This window comes from Heliconius melpomene, chromosome 7, assembly GCF_056956725.1.
Source record: "Heliconius melpomene rosina isolate 202511_hmr_F chromosome 7, ASM5695672v1, whole genome shotgun sequence".
Taxonomy (NCBI): Eukaryota; Metazoa; Arthropoda; class Insecta; order Lepidoptera; family Nymphalidae; genus Heliconius; species Heliconius melpomene.
The window spans coordinates 10,676,690-10,696,141 of record NC_140395.1 but is presented as its reverse complement, the minus strand read 5'-3'; the positions used below and the strand labels follow the sequence as shown (position 1 = coordinate 10,696,141).

The following is a 19,452-nucleotide window of genomic DNA, read 5'->3' as shown; positions in this document are numbered from 1 at the left end:
AGCGAAAGTGTATAGGTTCCCATGTTCACAATGCCTACCCTGCTATGTTCGTGATACAGCGCGAAACTAAAATAAAATACTTAAGATCATAGTATTGAATTATTAGTATTTATAATAAAATCCCAAAATATAGTTTGTTTAGCAATTTATTAAGAATTATTGGTAGAGCGGAAATTGCTTGTTGTTTAAAGACTAATAAAATAGTGATGTATTCTCTAAACAACAACAGAGTAAAATTACATTCATAAGTTCTTTGATGAATGAAGTGTTGTTACTTCTTAACGACTTTAGTATTCTCACGTCCAGGACTGGGAAAATATTCTAACAATAGCTTGAGACGGTTCTATGAGAACCTTCTCTGTCACATGATGCTAATCTATACTCACTTACTATTTCACAATCAGTGGTTGTTATTGTTCACACCACTACTGATTTATTCTTATCTTTCGTATTTTTAGCGACATATCTTATGTGACTAAAAAATAATACTTGTTGCATTACTACTACGTTTTACTATAAAATATTAATTATGTGGTTTCGTTCAGACATGAATATTTTAAAAATGTATATATTTTTAATTTTTAATCTTTAATCTTTGTACAAGCCCTAGAAGCTTTTTTATAAACATATTATATTCAATACAGAATCGACCTAACTTAGATACAGTTCTGACATTGAAAAAGCAAACGAACACTTGCCACTTGCTCTGCATGAGCTTCTGCCCCTCCACAAATTCAAATTTGTCAAATGATGGTGGCTCTTTTATTCTTTAAACGCAGCAGCCTTCTCATCACGAATCACCTACTGCACTTATACTTACCTCTATATACCCTATATACATCTACCATACATCTAGCGCTTGATTTTTTTTATGAGAACTCTATTCATAATTAAATATATAGGCAAAAAATATTATACTAAATACTACGTACACTATCGTACGTGTTCAATTATAATTATATACATAATTGAATTTAAAAACAAATGTTTGAACTTTCAATCATACATTATAAGAACAATTTTTCGTTGTTATGTGTTTTTTGATATTTTATATAAAGCCATTTATTAAAAAAGCAAACGTAACTTGACTAAAATTAAAAATTATTTGCATAAAACAAGACAATATAATGCACGAGTGTACGCACAAACATTAAATAACGCTTGTTCTGTCAGTTATATAGCGTAGATTTATGTTTCCGCTATATAGATAAATCGAATAAGTAAATCTCAGTAGTGTTAGAATGTAATATGTAAAAGTTAACGTCGGTAAGAGTTTATGTAGGTTTATGATCGTGATTCAGAAAAATTAAATCTAATACTCGGGGGCAGATTTACATATTTAACCGACTTCCTTTCCAAAAAAATATTCGACAACTATCATAAAAGTGTGACTGTAACCGCGACTGGTCGTGGGTTCGATCCCCACTCGAGGAGATGATATATTTATTTAAATTTATTTTAGTAGTATTATGTAATTTTTCATTAATAGACAATATTGGTAAAAAAATATGACGGTAATGACCTAAAATTATCGTCCGTCAACCGACTTTACAGATAATCAGTTTTGTTAATTATTCAAATTCCATGTAAAAATTATTAACAATTTGTCACTTTTTCTTCTAACTATAGAGGTAACTCTTATTTAATGAGTAGAACGATTATTTGTGATTTATCACAGATAAAATAATTTGTTTAATCTATTGTCCCTCACACTGACATTCAGTTTGAGGTTTATAGAATTTGACAGTTGAAAGCTTGTTGATGTCGATTTTTCGATTCAGCGTTGTGTTCTTTATAATTATGATTAAAACTAAGGAATATTTTAAGACTATATTTGTATTAGTGTAAATATAAAATAAGTTTATTTGCAGAAATAGTTACGGTAAAAATTAGCAAAGATGGGTCGTCGATCAATAAATACCACTAAAAGTGGTAAATATATGAACCCTACTGATCAAGCGCGTACGTACCATTTTCATTTTATAATCTTATTTATATACTTTATTCAACGTCTTATAAAACATTATATATAGATATTTTAAATAAAACTGTTTTAATCGGATTACAGTACACATTTTAGTTGTCCGTTGTCACAGGTAGGTTTTCTAAAGTGTATTTTCGGACAACTAAAACTATACATGCACACGATTAATCCGGTTAGAATAGTTTTATTTTAGATGCGTAAAGATCGTTAAAAATAAATTTTTTATCATCTTCTTATAAATATTAAATATTAACAGGTAAAGAAGCTAGGAAAAAAGAACTGAAGAAGAATAAAAGGCAAAGGCAGATGGTAAGAGCTGCAGTGCTTAAAATGAAAGATCCCACTCAAATTCTAGAAGAACTTCAAAAAATTGATGAAATGGGTAAATTATAATTGAATAAAATGCTTTTACCTTAAAAAATGATTTCATAGCCCAAAAATCCTTTTCATAGCTTAAATTATGTGAAATAATGCATTTATAAAAATGAGCATGGTAGTGGTGGGTGTCAATACTCTTCTAACACAGGAAGGGTTGTGGTAGGGCGCAGTATATTCCGATCCGCATTCGATATTCAGTTAACAATATATATAATTTACAATAAATATAACGGTCATGCTATAACTATTAAAATTATATAAGATATTTCTTTATATTTCAGAATTCAATGTGTTGCAACCTTCTCCACTAAATGAGAAAGTTCTTAAAGAGAAACGAAAGAAATTAAGAGAGACATTTGATAGAGTCTTGAAGATGTATGTAAGTATGAGTTATATTATGCAAAATCATCATTAAATCCAAAGAAAACAAAATTTGAAAAATATTTAAATATGTAACATGTTTAAAGTTAATATATTAAATCCTATAATTTCAATGCTAGACATTAAATAACAGAAAAATCAAAAACAAAAGAAAAATAAAAAAAAACATTTTTCACAAAAAGTATCTTGATTTAAAATATAATACTTAGGCTTACACCACCCACACATCTATACATTTTTTTTAATTATTTCAATACTTTTATGCGTTCTTTAAATAACAATTACTTTATTTTTTATAAAATACTGATAATAATTACTTGGTAAATGCTTATAATAAATATTAAATGGAAAAGATATTTTTAATTTCTTAATATTTCTTAATATTCCGTATATCCCTGGATGGGCAGAGGGAATCTAGTGTCAAAATACTCTGTTATTATTGTTGTTCAATTAGACATTGCTTGTTCAATAGTAGAACTTAATGCCGCACCTTTTCTTCTTACCAGAGTAATTAAAAACCCCCAAGAGTCGCATTTACAGTCACAAATTAAATGTAACAACTTTTATTTTCAGGATAAGGATGATCCAGAAAAATGGGTGGAACTAAAGCGTCAGGAAATGGAGTATGATAAAAGGAGAGCTCATCTCATATCTTATTATGAATCCGTCAAACATGCTCAATCTGTTCAAGTGGATGATATTCCTTTGCCTACATTACAAGTTAATGACTATTTCATTTATATATTAGTGGCATTATTTTATTTCACTGAAATTGGTTTGGTTGTTTGCTATGTAAATTCAAATTAAAATAGTCTAGAAGGCCAGGTTCATAACATGTAAATTATTTTGTTTTGTCATAATTTTGACTCTTTTATTTTAAGAGATTAAAATATTATTAAGGGTAGAGGCATCCAGTGTTAAGACATTCAGCCCTGCATTTTCCGCCGATTTCTGGAGGCATAGCTTGTTATATGGTGAAACTGAATGCCGCGCTTCATACGCCTCAACATCAGAGGGAAGAAATGAAAATATTTAATATTTTGTTTCTTTGAGTGAGGATCAAACCCACAACCTCTAGAGGTTACTGTCACACACTTGCACCCCTACGCCATGACTGGCCTGCTACTATATTTTATGAATATATCCACCATATAGTGTACACCTATAATATGTGTATGTGTACTTTATCTTATTTATTATTTTAGTTTTTTATTACCAAGCCTGTAAATAAGCTAACTGTCGAACAGGTGTCGCTATACAGAATGCACAGTGTATTTAATTTTTTATTAATTAAATATAATCTTACAAATATCTATCTAATACTAATATTTTTAATATTTAAGGTGCCTGATAATTTAATATATAGTAATGTGCCATCTCAAATACCACTGCCGATGGATACAGTACATCCAAATCTACCAGTAAGACCTATATTGAAGAAGGATTCAGTGTATAGGGTAAGTATTTTGTTTAATTTTACTTAAAACTCTTTGTTTTAGCTTTGCGCGCGTGTGTTTAATAAAAATAAAATAACTTAACAATTTTAAATGAAACTCTAACCGCATAAATCCTGTTTCTTAAATTATCGTTAACAAACGCACACACAAAACAGACAACACTTTTAAAAATCATTGTCTTTGTTTCTTTTACATTATTAAATGCCACCAATAAAATTTTTTCTTATATATCTTCCATGTACAGACACAGACCCGTTACGATTTTATTTTAAGTATATAGATTATACTTGTTTAAAAACTTGACGTTTCAATGAAACTCTAGAGTTTTTTTAAATATAGTGTAAAAAGTCACTAAAATCAAAGATCATATCAACTGAACTCCTATATAGGAAAGACCAACTGGTATCGAACCACCAGGAGTACCTCCCGGACATCCACCGAACTTGGAGGCATTGCTCATAGAAGCTCTAAAATTAGACGACGTACGTAAAGACAAGAAAAGCTTACGTTTCTCAGATCTGGCTGAAGAACCACCGGGTGAATGTGTAAGTAAATTTTTGAGTAAATTTCAGAAATATTTTTTTATGTTAGGTAGTCTTAATTGTATGAATGGATCGAATAAATAGAATTCTTTGAATAGAGTTAGAGACTTTGAGTAGTAATGATAATGACGTTATGAATCTGTGAAGCAAAACAACTGAATTAATAAAAAGCAGTGAAATAACTATATTTAAAACTTATATATTGAGGCCAGTCATGGCACAGGGTCACAAAGTGTGACTGTAAACGCCACTGGTTTGTTCTATCTCCACTCAGGAAATAAAATATTTATTTAAATTTATACTTTCATTTCTTCGCTCTTGTGTTGAGGCAAAACGTTATGATTCTAGAAACATCCACATCACCAACCAGCAGAAGACTTAGACGGTGAAATCATGGAGGAAGACCTAGAATCGCCAACGTTGGCCCAAGCAACGCCAACACCAAAGCCAACGTCCCTCCAACAAAGGATGTTGGCACTCTCCGGACAGAACATCGATGATTTCATGAAGGAAATGGAAGAGGTTCATAGAAAGAGGGAGAGGGATCGGGCTGCTGATTTAAATGCTAGGTACATTTCTTTTTTTTAGTTAATTAATTTTTGTAGGTTTTTTTTGAGGCCGGTTGTGGCGCAAGGGTACAAAGTGTGACTGTAAACCGATTATACATATATGTTAGCCGATTCGTCTCCGAATAAGTCACGGGTCCCTGAATAGGGTATAAATATAAGTAAATACATGATAAAAATTTGACACTATTACTTACAGATTAACAGCACTGAAGCGTACGACAGGCAGAGATAGTGACTCGGACAGTGACGCAGAGCACCACGACCACGACCACGACCACCACGGGCACCACAACCACCACGACTTTACTTTGGAACCGCCCGGCGCTGAGATACGACAGATGCCGCCACCTTTGCTACCTCCAGGTTGTTGAGGTTTATTTAGCTAGTTTTACAAAAAGTTAGACAGAAACTGGTGAATTGTTTTTGCATTGTGTGTCAGAGCTGCGCCATGATGACCTTTAACCTTCTGCCTGTTTTCCTATGTGAATATACACACATACACAGATACGTTAAACTTAAAACATTTCTGTTTTCGTTGGATGTTAAAAACACGTCATATTAAATTGACTATTTTCCTTCAGGTCTTCGGCCCCCAATGCTCCGTCCACCCGGCGCCCCACCAGGGGCACCTCCCGGATTGCCTCCAGGATTACCCCCAGGACCCCCCGGACCACCAGGACCCCCTGGTCCTCCTGGGCCTCCTCCCATGTCTCTGGGTGGACCCCATGGACCAGGTAAGCATAATCCTGTATTTCTCTTTTAGTTTCGTTTTCTGTACTGGATATAGTAAGGAAGACATGGGCGTAAGAATGGAAGAGTCAGTGACCAACCCAGAATAGTCTTGCGGTGGCTAAAGATTTTTATTAACTAAATTATTATTAATGGCTGAATGGATGATATGACTGGAGGCCAGATTCAATTGTGTTTCCACAGGGGAAACTATATATATAATGAAATTGTAACTGGTTGTTGTCTGTTACATGGAAGATATAAGAGAAGATATATTTTTGAAGGAATAGTTTTTAAATCTCTGTGCGTTTGTCCACACTAATTTCAGAAGCGGCTTTAATGCTTTAAATGTTGTTTTATTTGAATAGGTTCATAAGTAATAAATATATCACTCCACCATTCGGCACGCAATGCCTCCGAAGTGCCTTGACACTACGTTCCCTCTACCTACCTAAAAATATCTTATATTCTACATAATACCTAATGTACAGAATACATTAAGTATATACATAAGAATATAAGATATTTACAGTAGTCTTATATGTTCCTCTTTGTCGGAGTGTTAATAAATGATATTTCAATCGTATTACTATTTTTTAAATTTGTTTTATACCACTTAGTTCCTTTTTTGTAATTTATTGTTATGATTATTGATGTTTTGGGAATTTTTTGACTCCGAATCTTTTCCAGCTCCAACCCTTCCCCCCGGACCGCCCCCGGGCCTGCCCTCCCGTGGTCTACGCCCCCCTGGGCCTCCGCCAGGTGCCCCGCCTCGTCTGCGTTTACCGCCACACGTGCCAGTGTTGAGCGCCGCGCCGCAACTGGTTAATAAGAAGGATAATGTGCAAGGTAAATGATGCTATATTATTTATTTTCTAATAGTCAAAAGGAAACTTAGGCGCCAAAGAGGGGAGGAGGTTTGTTTTTATCCAATCGATAAGTGCCCTTAAATTTATTTTTCAGCAGTGTCTTTTAAACAAATTTATTGATTTATATTATATATATGAAAGCTTATCAGGATGGATGATTGTTTCACTTTCACGTAAAAACTACTGAACTGATTTAGATGAAACTACCCCATATCGCTACTTCATTTCATTTTTATACTTTTTTGTTACTATATAGAAATTAAATTTAAATCCCTCAGGTGCAACCATAACAGCCAAACCACAAATTCGCAATCTATCAGCGGACGTCACCCGTTTCGTGCCGTCAGCTTTACGTGTCAAGAGAGAGGACAGGAGGGCGAAGGCCGAGCTGCGACAACCTCGCACTGAGCAGCCTCGCCACGCGCCCACCAAGGACGACGCGTATATGCAGTTTATGAAGGAAATGGAAGGATTGCTATAGTTAGACAGGATAAATAAAGAATTTAATTTAGAATGTGTTTTTTTTAGTTTATCTCCGTTTCTCATTAAGACGCTTCCGGCCTCTAAATCTTTTTTCCATTGTTTGTTAAGTGGTGGAACTCAACGACGTGGTTTGCCTCGTTACTAGAGCCAAAAAAAAAAATATTTAATATTTCATTCCACCGTGTGGGAATTGAAAATCTTTGTATTTACAGTCACTCAATTTTGTAGAAAATATTATTTGTGCCCTTTGTATTCGACGGCAGAATAATTTTTAGTCACCTCACATACAAGTTATTCTCGGTAGGTACATGATTCAATTTGAGGATTTTCCAACATCTTTTTCCTGTTTTCCTTGTCATATTCAATTAAGGTACTTACTTTTCAATTAAAATATCTCAAGTTAATCAATTTATTATTGATTTACGTATTACACACAATATTTTTACTTAATTTGGTAAGATTAAAAACATTTAATAAATACATATATATAAATCGAATAGGTAAGTAGGTATGTTTTATCAAAAGCAAAATATTTGAAGGTACAATTTTTCTGAAACAAGATTAAACATTTTTTTTAATGTCACATTGTTGAATATCAAGAACATAACCTTTATGTTAAAATTGGCCAAAACAATTTACAGGAACTTCTCGTGTTAATTATCATGTGTTAATAACTGTGGAATTTTGTATGAATTACATCATAAATCATTGAATTTCCTTTTAGGTTGGTGTGATGAATAAGGTAGCTAGCTATAGTAGAGTCAACGAGTAGTGGCCGCGTTGTGGCGCAAATTTGATTTTAGGATTTATCTTACGTTTATTTTACTTTTCTTTCCGCGTAAATAATGCCCAAGAGCTTAGAAAGTCACATGCATATATTATTGCAATACCTTTCGGAAAGTTAAATAAATTTATAAACATATATTTCGCTTTAATTTTAAGAGATAAACTTAATAAGAAATTAAAACTGTAACTACATATAATATTATTTCTATTTATTCTTTTAGGTAACTCTAGGCTTCCTCTACGGACTATGGTCTATGCTACATGCGACCATACAGTGTGAAGAAAAAAAATATTATAAGTAGGTACAGTGTACGAAACATAATTAAATCCTAATTATTAAACCAATACATTTTTTAATTAAATTTTTTTAAGGAAAAAATTAAAAAAATTACATAAATACTTCGACAAAGTTGACATTACTTTTGGCACTGCTATTTTCCTTAAATGGTTTTCGTACAATTATTGTCAGAATAATTGATGTTTCTTGTGTTTAAGGCTATTGAGATGCATGTAGTTATGTAAATACCTTAAATAGTCGTATACTTACTCGTAAAAAAATTGTCTGAATGGGAACGGTGTCTTACCTAGGTCCTCAGGTTACCTCTGCCTACTCTGCTAAGTGCGGGATACAGAGTAAAACTGAAAAATAATTAAATAATATATGAAAATATATTTCAGGTCGAATATAATACCAATATTCACCATTTAACCTTGTTGATTAAAATAAAAGGACGTTAAATATATATTTTTTTGAAAGTTCTGCTTACAACACAATTATTTTTAATATATGGAATTATCTGGTTTTCATTTAATATGAAAATACTTAAATTTTTGACTTTGAAGGTACTATACGAGTACACTAGACGCTAATACTTCTTTAATAACTCGGTACATTTGTAACAATTATATTCAGATTACACGAAAAATGGACATACAACAATAAGTACTTATACCAAAAAACGTGGCTAAATAAAAAAAAATGTTTTTAAAGTTTTTGTGAACGTAATGGTTTATTTATTATCTAAAGATAATAAATAAACCATTACGTTCATTACGTTTACGTTCATTCTAGAATTTTCCGAAATTAGATATTATTGTATTCTTACTAAAGTACCCACATACTTTTTCAAATTTTCATGATTCTTACTTCTCGAATCTTATTTACTTAGACATAGGTCTCTCGGTAGTCGGTACATACATTTATATGTATTTTTACATTTTATTTTTTATATTTCAAACACATAAACGGCTATTTGTTTCCGTTGATAAATATAATTTTATTGTGACTAATATACCTACCAGTAGGCAAGTTGCATTGTGTTATCTGTGAGTATGTGATTTTTAACATATGTATATTTACAAAATGTATGATCTAAAATTAAAAACTGGTCAAGTGCGAGTCGGACTCCTATCTACAAGTAGAGTTAACTACAACTTAATAAAGTTGATAAACATAAGTTTAAGGGCGTATGTTCTCGTTTTGTATGAAATGAACTACCTACCAATGATATTTGTAATTATTTTTCAAGTAAATCAATATGAATTTTGACATTTCTGGTTTTTTCTTTTATTTGTAGGTACTGTAATTTCCAAATTTTTGCCAAATTTCATACAAAATGTAACAAAAAATGCATAAATGCTTTTAACTATGATATGCCAGTGTAATATTATTTATTTTTAATTTAAAATAATAATTCAACACTACAAAATGCCGTCAATAGGTACATACCATATATAAAGATAAATTAACATAGCGTCCCCAATATCTCGATTCGAATCTAACAAATCGAATTGTCTAACAGTATCTGTTTATGTTATGCATGGATGAACTGTTGACGTAATGGCAATTTTAGAGTCTGCAATTATTGCGCATAATGAAGTTAAAAAATTAGAGAGAAACATCAATTACATACTATTGTTTGTCAATATACGTATACATAACTAATTTAAAATTCAAAATTACGAAAACGGTAGGTAATTAAGTATAAAAAAGTATTTTTTTTCTCATATTTTCTTGGAGAATGGAGTGGCTTAATTCTAGGTTCCAAGTTCCCTCTGTATCCTGCTTTGTGCAGGATACATCAAATAAATAAAAAACTGTTTATACCTCTATCAAATAAGATCCTCCGCATCGAATAAAAAAATCGCTATTGAATTAAATTTTATATTACTCCGATTTAGTGAAACATCCGATTTGTATAGGGTTTTAAGTAGTAAAATTTGTCTAAAATATAAGTTAAAAACACTCCGGATATTTGCGATAGATTAACAAACCTAACATATTAAATAAAGTAAGTACCTATTCATTATCAGAAAAATCTTCATACAAAATGTGTATTGTATAAAATTTTTTCAGACTACTGAAATTTCAAGATTAAAGTTTTTACATATATTTTAGCTTCATTTAAACGTATCAAATACGATCTTAATGTGGGTACACGTGAAAAAAAAGTGATCATTATTTATTCATTTGGTTAATAGCAGCGAAATAAAAAAAGATAATTTTGCATCAGGCTGATGAAACATAGAGTTTAAAAGCATTCCATTCTCCATTTTCTGCTCATTGTTCATCGTTCTTTGTCTTTTTAAACCGGATAAATTAAGACAATTTAAATATAAATAGTTACTGTCATTTCATCTACTAGAGAATGTTTTATTTACGTGTTCTATAGTGATGGGGGTGGCACAATATGGTGGTAGGGTTGACAACTAGTGTCACCGGCCAGTTCGCCATCGCGTGCCAAAGCGCTGGCTGTGTGCAACATTCGAATTTGGAACATAGTCGAATGACATCGCTTTATTTGCCGCGCATCAGGAAAGTTCGTTCTCGTGCGGATATTTAAAGTGAAATAATTAATTGTGCATCGTTTTCAATAGATTTGGTGTCATATTTAATTTATTTTTTGTGATCGTGTTTTTTTTATCAAGTTTTATTAAAGGTAAGATTTTTTTATAATAATTGCATTAACATTTTGAAAATAATATAAAAAAATATAAAAGTTAATGTAAAAAAATGCATGAATTGGTAATAACTTTTAATTCACATGTTCAGTTTTACGATTGTATGAATATGTAAAAATATAAAATAACAATGCAAAATACGTGAAACTAAAGTCACTTTAATGAAATAGAAAAAGTTCTCGTAAAATAAAAAGGTGAGAAGTATAAAAAGATAGTTTATACGTAGGTATGGGTAGGTAGGCATGTGTTTTGTTATCTGAATGTCACGATCGGTATCTTTCATAATAACAATTGTTTTCTCTGTAATGACTCGATACTTTCATTGTTGTAATTCTGTAAATAATAAGCATACAGGTAATTTACATATGAATGCTTGTTTTTATAAGGAGCCCTTCCCCAATATTACTTTATAAGTTTTATGTTATAAAATAAAGAATATAAACGCTAAAAACAGCAAACCATAAAATTAAAAAAACAAACCTTTTTTTTATTATTTAGTAACATAATACATAAGTTTCTTTTGTATTTTTTAAAATGTTTATTATTTTAATTTTTATGCAAGGGCTATAATTTTTATTTTTATGCCCAAAGGTTATAAACATTAAAAATAAATATAAAAATAAAAAATAATATTTTTAATAGCAATAAATATTATCCAACAGTTAAAATTTGCGGAAATTTGAAATGGCAATTATATTTAGTGCAATATTTTTTAACTGATAAGAGGGCGATCCCTCTTATCAATCTAGATCCAACAAAAAGTAGGTTAGTGACGATTCACTAACCTACTTTTTTATGTTATGATATAAATACATAAATTTATTACATAAGGCTTAATTAGCATTTAACTATGTATATCAATTGAGCTTATGTCCAATTTCATCTTTATTATACAAGTACAAGGGGTCCTCTGCAACAACTGCAACATAGTCTGTACATTTCTTTTTTCTAACTGGGTCTCAAAGAGAGTGTACAAGAACCCGTCCTAAGGATTCTAGGGTTGGTTGTCGCTATAAACATGAAATATAAAATAGTTTTATGAGATAGTTTCTATGTTTATTTTTTTACTATTGTTCTTTAACAAAAACCGGGCAAGTGGGAGTCGGTCTCGTCCGCCAAGGTGGAAACCTTGGTTATGTTCAATTTTCGTACCAACTTCATTGGATTGGTTTGTTTGATTGGATTGGAGGAAAACGTGATTTATAGAAGTTGTCAATCTTAATTTTGCGGGCGTATACACTTGTTTTGTGTGAAATAAAGTACAAATAAAAGTTTGTAATTATTTTTTTTCTACGATATATCAATAAAAGTTATAATAAGTATAATAAGTTTTTTTCCTTTGTTTCAATTGTAAATTCTCCCTTCTTGAAACATCTCATAATTGTACGTCAACGAAATGCACACTAAAAGCTTTGATCCTTGGAGCTGGATATTTGGATATTAATTTCAGCTCGAAGCTGGAATTACTACAAACAACAAAATGATAAGGGTGCCGTTTCTTTTTTAAAGGTTAAACCATAACTCTTCTTTTTGCTTGGCCGTAGTCGGGTAATAACATTCAAATAGGTATATACAAAATACAGAATTTATGTAAAATAGACTATTTAAACTTCGGACTTATTTAAATAATCTTCATTACGATCGATACACGAACACGAGTGAATGCGTCAGATAAGGAACAAAGTCTGGTATTGTCGTCAAAATATACTTAATAGCCATTGGCAATTGAATGATTTCATACAGTTTTAATTATACAAATAATATAGCTTCATGCTGTATTTCACATATAGCAGGCGAGAAACCTAGTGCTAAGACACTCCGTTTCTCATTTTCCACCGATTTTTTGAGGCATTGCGTGTTGATTGGTGGAACAACTACGCCTTTTGTTTTGGTACCAGAGCGAAGAAATGAAAATGTTAAGAAATAATATTATAATTATATCTCCCGAGTGGGAATTCAACCTACAATCGTAACGCTTACAGTGCACTGCACCACGAAGGACTCTTAAGTTTTCATTAAATGAACATACATAGGTATATATTATTTTATTAAGTGGTTAGTGAAAGGTCGGTCACAGTAAATACAATAACTTATTGTTTTCTAATAATAATTAATGTAAATCGTCTAAAGGTCTCTTTATCATTTATTCATGAATGACAAAAGGTTAAGGCTAGACCTTTCATCATAGCTTATGAATATTGGAAATTGAAATTCTATAATGTATAGATTTATTTCAATTTATAGCCCTCATTTAAAAAAAAATAGGCATAGGTTTTTTTATTTGCGTCTTGGGAAGATTATCTTCATATAAATGTGACGCCTGTTAATCGCAAGAATTATTTTTGATAGCTTCTCGAGTAAACTACGGAGTAATATTCAAAACGTAGTTGCAGTTGGTTCCGAACCCAAAAGGTGGAACGGGACCCTTTTGTTATGACTCCACCGACTGACTGACTATCCGTCTGTCACCAAGCTGTATCTCATGAACCGTGATAATTAGCCCCTTTATATTTTCACAGAAGAAGAATTTCCGTTTCCTTTATGTCTACTTCAAAAATAAAAAAGACACATGAATAAAATTTAAATTCGATCGTAGTATAGATAATTTTCGGATGTCGACTGTCTGATGAGAAGAAGGTACTGGCAACATAAATTAGACAATGTTTTCTTAGAGAAGGATGACTTTTTGGCACACGTGTTGAGTGTCTTTTATTTGTTTATATAAAATACACTCACATCAGAAACACACTCATTTCAGTATAACAACCTACGATATATAGAATGTTGTTATTTATTTATATGAAATTTAATATAATACCTATATTTGTTATATAAATTACTATAGGACACAAGCATACGAAAAACCTTCTTTTGTGTAAAATAAGTACACTTCTGGGTAATTTTATACGTAATTCAACACTTCCGTCATTTATTAAGTAGCGGAAGAAAATGTCAGCATTAACCCAGGGTTACTGTGGTCAGTGGCCAGTGGGTGCATACGAAAACTTATTCAGTGTGAAGAATGAAATACAATTCCTTACAGTAAACTGCACTTAGTTCAATGCCCTCGCGGTGTCGGTCAAGGCGAGTCGAGCAGAAGTACTATTCTAGTGAAATTTCCGTCTTATATAGGATTTGCTTACTATTTTCTAATTCTAATTGAGATAAAACTTCTGAATGAGTATTATTATGTATATTTTTTATTACCTTTGTCGTGTAATTTATGACACAAGTCTCAAGCTTTATTTCTACAGGGTGGAAGAGGCAGCGCTTCTTTTACTGAAACTGCATATAGGGTAAAATATTTCAAACCCAGAATTTAAAAAAATAATCAAGGCACCTCAACGGCTTAGACGTAGGATTTTTTTTTCATTTCACGATTTTTATCCATACCTGTATTTCGCGTCACGCACACATACGTAAGCGACGTTGCCGCTTTGACAGGTAAGTGTGTGCGTGCCTATGTTATACTTTACAAATGGCGTTTTATTTTAAAACGATAATTTTATTATTTATTTTGTTTGAAAAAATAACTTTTTCATTTTTGAGAATTATTTTTTTTTCGAATTATATTAGGCTTTTATAAAGTAGTTGAAACTGTAGTTTCATTTAAAGTGGCGCTGACACTTCCACCCTGTATATATGGTAAAATATATATATATATATATATATATATATATATATAACAGAGTGTCTTAATAATAGGTTCCCTCTGCCTACCCTGCTATGTATGAGATACAGTGTGAAACTGAAATATATATATATATATATATATATATATATACATACTAGTGGGCCCGGACGCGGCTACGCCCGCGAAAATATAAGCCTAAATCATTAAAATAAGTTAAAAAATAATAATAAGTGGAGATTTATTATTAGAAAAAATATCTGAGTAACCGAAATGAACAAACCAAATAAGTAAAAGTAACTAAAGGAAATTCTTAATATTAGAAAAAAAAACCTAAAGTTTGCTGTGCGCGCGTACTAAACATTTTTCTATATTAAATAATTATTAATTTTTGCGAACAATATTAAATAAAATCTCAAATGATTAAAATTACGATATTTTAAGTGTATAACATCGGTATAGATAACCGAACTGAGATAAATTAATTATAAGCAGCAAATAATTACATAAAAAATAATAGTAATTCGAAAATCTATAAAAATTTACAAAATCATCAAAGTGGATGACTTTCGCGTCGGTCATACTTATATTATGCCGCCCGAAGGCTAGGTCATTTGGAATCAGTCACATCTTAATTATTTATTAGAATGTTATACAGTAAATTATAATTTCCATCTAGATGAAATGCTAAAAGTGACTATTATATTTATTTTCATAAGGATGAATATCAAATTATAGAAATCATCTAATTTTTGTTAATGATTTGTATAAAGAGATTTGTATAAATCTATATCGGCGCGCACCATGTATGCATTAAGCAAACTCACTGTGGGTGACGTTTTCTTAAATCAGCAAACTTTGCAAGCTGTTGCTTAGCAACGCGTAGCGACGATTGTTATTAACATGGCGGAATAAATTCCTTGTCAAATTAATTATTTTAATATATTGGTATATAACGAAAATATTACAAATATGAGAAAAAAAAAGTATCCTATGTTCATCCCGGGACCCTCAAGTATCTCTATATGAGTATTTTATCACAATTAAATTAGCAGTTTAGCCCTGATTGCGGAAAAGACAGACAGACAGACAGACAGACAGACAGACAGACAGACAGACAGACAGACAGACAGAGTTACTTTCGAATTTATAATATAGGTATGGATATATATATTTCAGTTTCACACTGTATCTCATACATAGCAGGGAAGCAGAGGGAACCTATTATTAAGACACTCTGTTTTTCACTTTCCGTCGACTTTTCATCAGTCGTTTCGTTCGTCGTTCCGTCGGGCCCTCAGTTCGTTTTGCATTGGTGCCAGAGCGAAGCTAAGAAAATATTAAAAATAAATAATAATTCAGAGCGGAGGTCGAACCCATAACCATCGTGTTACAGGTATGATGTGGTAATATACTTATCGATATCTTTTCATCTTTCCTTATGCAATATGTATTTAGAGAGCTTAAATGAATTGAGCAAAGTCCTTAATCGACGTATAGATTAATATAACTTTGCAATAGTATTATATAATAGTAATTAATTATAATATCATTATCAAGTATATTAGTAGGTATTAAGTAATAAAATAGTGAAAAAATGTTATATATTTTATTATTTTATATACTTACGTACATAAAAAAAGTTTGGCTGCAAAATCATTTTTAGCAACATTCTCTATTTTCTTTTTATGGCTAAAGAAAGGTCAGAAGATTTTATTAAGTACCACGCCAAAATCTAAGTTGTTATAGCCGTCTATTACGTTATCTACGGCACTAAACACTACACTAAAAACTTTCCATTTGGAAGAAATTACTATTTTTATTTCTGCGTTCAAGAGCAATACAAGTTTCTAGGCTCAACGAAAGTGGAGAACGGAGTATCTAGACACTAGGTCTATCTGTTTACCTGCTTCATGCTGAAAGGGTGAAGATAGAGAAGTACTAAAATATGTTTTACTTATATTTAATAACAAAATTCTGTAGTTATATTCAATTCAAGTATATTTTTCACTTTCGTGTTATGCCGGGTAAGGAATTTCCGCGTTTACTTAATTATACATAAATAATAATAAGAATCCACGTATATTTTACTAATTAACATTGAACTTTACATGATCCCTGAAATGTATAATCTGTACATAAAATAAAATTGTAAGTGATCTCTGTCTGTACATGAGATATAAAAAAACAATTATTGATTGTTAATTTTTTTTCTGTGTGTGCATTTGAACACGCTATTCTCAGAAACGGCTTAACTAATTTTAATACAATACTCACTTTTATATTTTGTCTTACCTTAGGTACATCCCGTAAAACTTAGTATAATATTTAAATCGGTTCATAAATGTAAAATTAATATCATTATAAAATTTATATCAAAAAGTATTTTTTTTGAAAAATTTTAGTTTTGAAAGTTTAGATGTTGTCTTTCATGATTAGAGGCAAAAGTGATTTCATCCAGATCAGTAAATAAATCATTGTCTAATTCAAGCGGTTGAAGCCGCGTGCGGGTTACTAGTACAAAATAAATTTTATATAAGAAATATTCTAATAATGAAAACACAATATTTTATTATTTTTAAATATACTATTTTAAGCAAATTTATTGTTAAGTAATTTTTACAAAATCATTTAGCTCACACATAAGAGGATTTGAAATTTTATCCATGTTTGTTTCATCATTTGAAAATAAAGCAATGTTTGAATTTACTTAGCCTTGAAGCAAAGTAAATAACTTAATAATTACAGGGCACAATGAGACTGGGTCAATGGGATGGCGAAAGATTTTAAAATCTGTGCCCAAATAAAAAAAATATGAATGGAAATATTTTAATGTTTAAAAAAAAATTGTATACTACGCTACTGCTTGCTAAACAATTATTTATTTTCCTCACTTTTTTCACGATCTAATAATGCTATCACTTTAAAGACAACATTCACAACAAGTTTCAGTCAATTCAATAAAATACTTTTTAGCAAATAAAGACAATAATGTATTTTATATTTATGAACTGCTTAAAAGGGAAAGCAAAGTTTGCTAAGATACAAATTAATGACAACTGAACTACTGAATTAATGAAACAATTTAAATCGTTTAAGTAGTTTTTGAGATTAATGTGAATAAACGTACAAACAAACAGATAATGACAAAAAAATAAAAAAAAACATTGTTTTGAGTTCTAATATCTTCTTAAATGCCCAGAAGAATATTTTTTCTCACATTTCTTTTATGCACATACAGCGATCAGTTACGATTTTAAGATAAGTATAGATTTACATATATTTATGTAGATTTACATATCGTCCACATCTTAATTTCTGAATGGCAATTGCAATTTTTTTTATAAGCACTAAACAGGCATTGAAAGCTGCCGGCTGCGCTATAATTAAACGGAGTAGTAGGTACGTCTACATTGTAATACAAATTCAATAATAATATGTGGAGTGGAATTTGAACCTAAAGTTATATTTTTATAACATACCATATAAAATTTATATTGATAGTAAAGACTAACAATATTAATTTTAAATATAGGCACGACCTTGCGACTAAGCGCAACAGCCGTGGGTTCGATTCCCACTTTCCTAGGTTCCCTCTTCAGTGAAAAAAAATCTATAAACTTTTAATAAAAAAAACTGTACGATTATTTTTTATAATTTTAATGAGTTAATTCATAAAAGACAAAATGATATAGTGATATATATTTTTACAATTTTTTTTCAGATAAAAAATATATATTACTATACTGTAAAACGTAATAAAGAAAAACTACAAGACGTCGAGATAAATTGTGAAAGCACTAGCAGTGTTATATGTTGGAGAATGTTCTATAGGCAGTGATGTAATATAATAGCTATGACTATACTTGACTGTGAAAAGTAAATTTAATATTTTTCATTGTCATTATTATAGATTTATTAAAGGTACGCCGTATTAATATATACAATTCCAATATAAATATATACAATTCCAACAACAGTAGTGTATAAATATAAACAATTTCAACAATATAATACAATAATATGTGTAGATCGCGTAGGGGCACAATCGTATGACTGTAACCCGACGGTTGTGAGTTCGATTCAAAGTTGGGGGTATGAATAATTATTTATTAATATTTTTATTACTTCACTCTAATATTAAGATAAGAGCGCAGCGTTTAATTCCGCCACTCAACAGGCAACGAGTCTTTACAATAATGGACCTCTGCCTACTCTGTTGTATAAGAGATAAAGCATGAAGCTGAAAAAGAAGTATGATGTCCAACTGAGAACCTTGTTTTTTTTTTAATTGGTTAAAAAGAAAAGGCTTTTGCTATTTGCTTATTATTGACAAAAGACAAATGTTATTATTTTGTAATTTAAAAATGTCATTTTGATCTCTACATTAGCTCTATCTAATTGTAGATGTAAATTTGAAACACCTTTAAATAGTAATAATGTTCAAAATTCAATAGAAATATTTTGTTTTTCATAATTTACATAAAAATTATAAAAGAAAAAATACATATGTACATATACATATATCTTAAGAATAAAATAAAAATATTATACAAGTTTAATGTATTATACAAGTTTAATGCACTGGGTCTATAAGAAATAATATTTCTAGCAAGCAACAGAATCTTAAAGGGAAAATTGTAACTTTGTCCAACAGTGAAAGCGGCTAAGCGAGTTTAATG

The 19,452-nt window shown here is 30.6% G+C and overlaps 2 protein-coding genes across 2 annotated transcripts in view; both read left to right on the top strand.

The window, feature by feature from the left end:
* The first annotated feature begins 1,734 nt into the window (after window positions 1–1,734).
* LOC146537823 (uncharacterized) lies at window positions 1,735–7,423 on the top strand. Its single transcript, XM_085188149.1, has 11 exons — window positions 1,735–1,962; window positions 2,241–2,366; window positions 2,644–2,741; window positions 3,317–3,463; window positions 4,087–4,200; window positions 4,590–4,745; window positions 5,091–5,311; window positions 5,508–5,674; window positions 5,893–6,045; window positions 6,731–6,889; window positions 7,188–7,423. The coding sequence occupies exons 1-11, from the start codon at window positions 1,899–1,901 to the stop codon at window positions 7,388–7,390; spliced, it is 1,608 nt and encodes a 535-aa protein (XP_085044275.1). The 5' UTR covers window positions 1,735–1,898; the 3' UTR covers window positions 7,391–7,423.
* A 3,552-nt stretch (window positions 7,424–10,975) lies between these two features.
* The window catches only part of LOC146537822 (ATP-binding cassette sub-family G member 1), a 29,543-nt gene continuing 21,066 nt past the window's right edge, over window positions 10,976–19,452 (top strand). The window contains exon 1 of the mRNA XM_085187734.1: window positions 10,976–11,117. The gene's annotated coding sequence lies outside the window, so the exon portion shown is untranslated. The remainder of the gene's footprint in view (window positions 11,118–19,452) is intronic.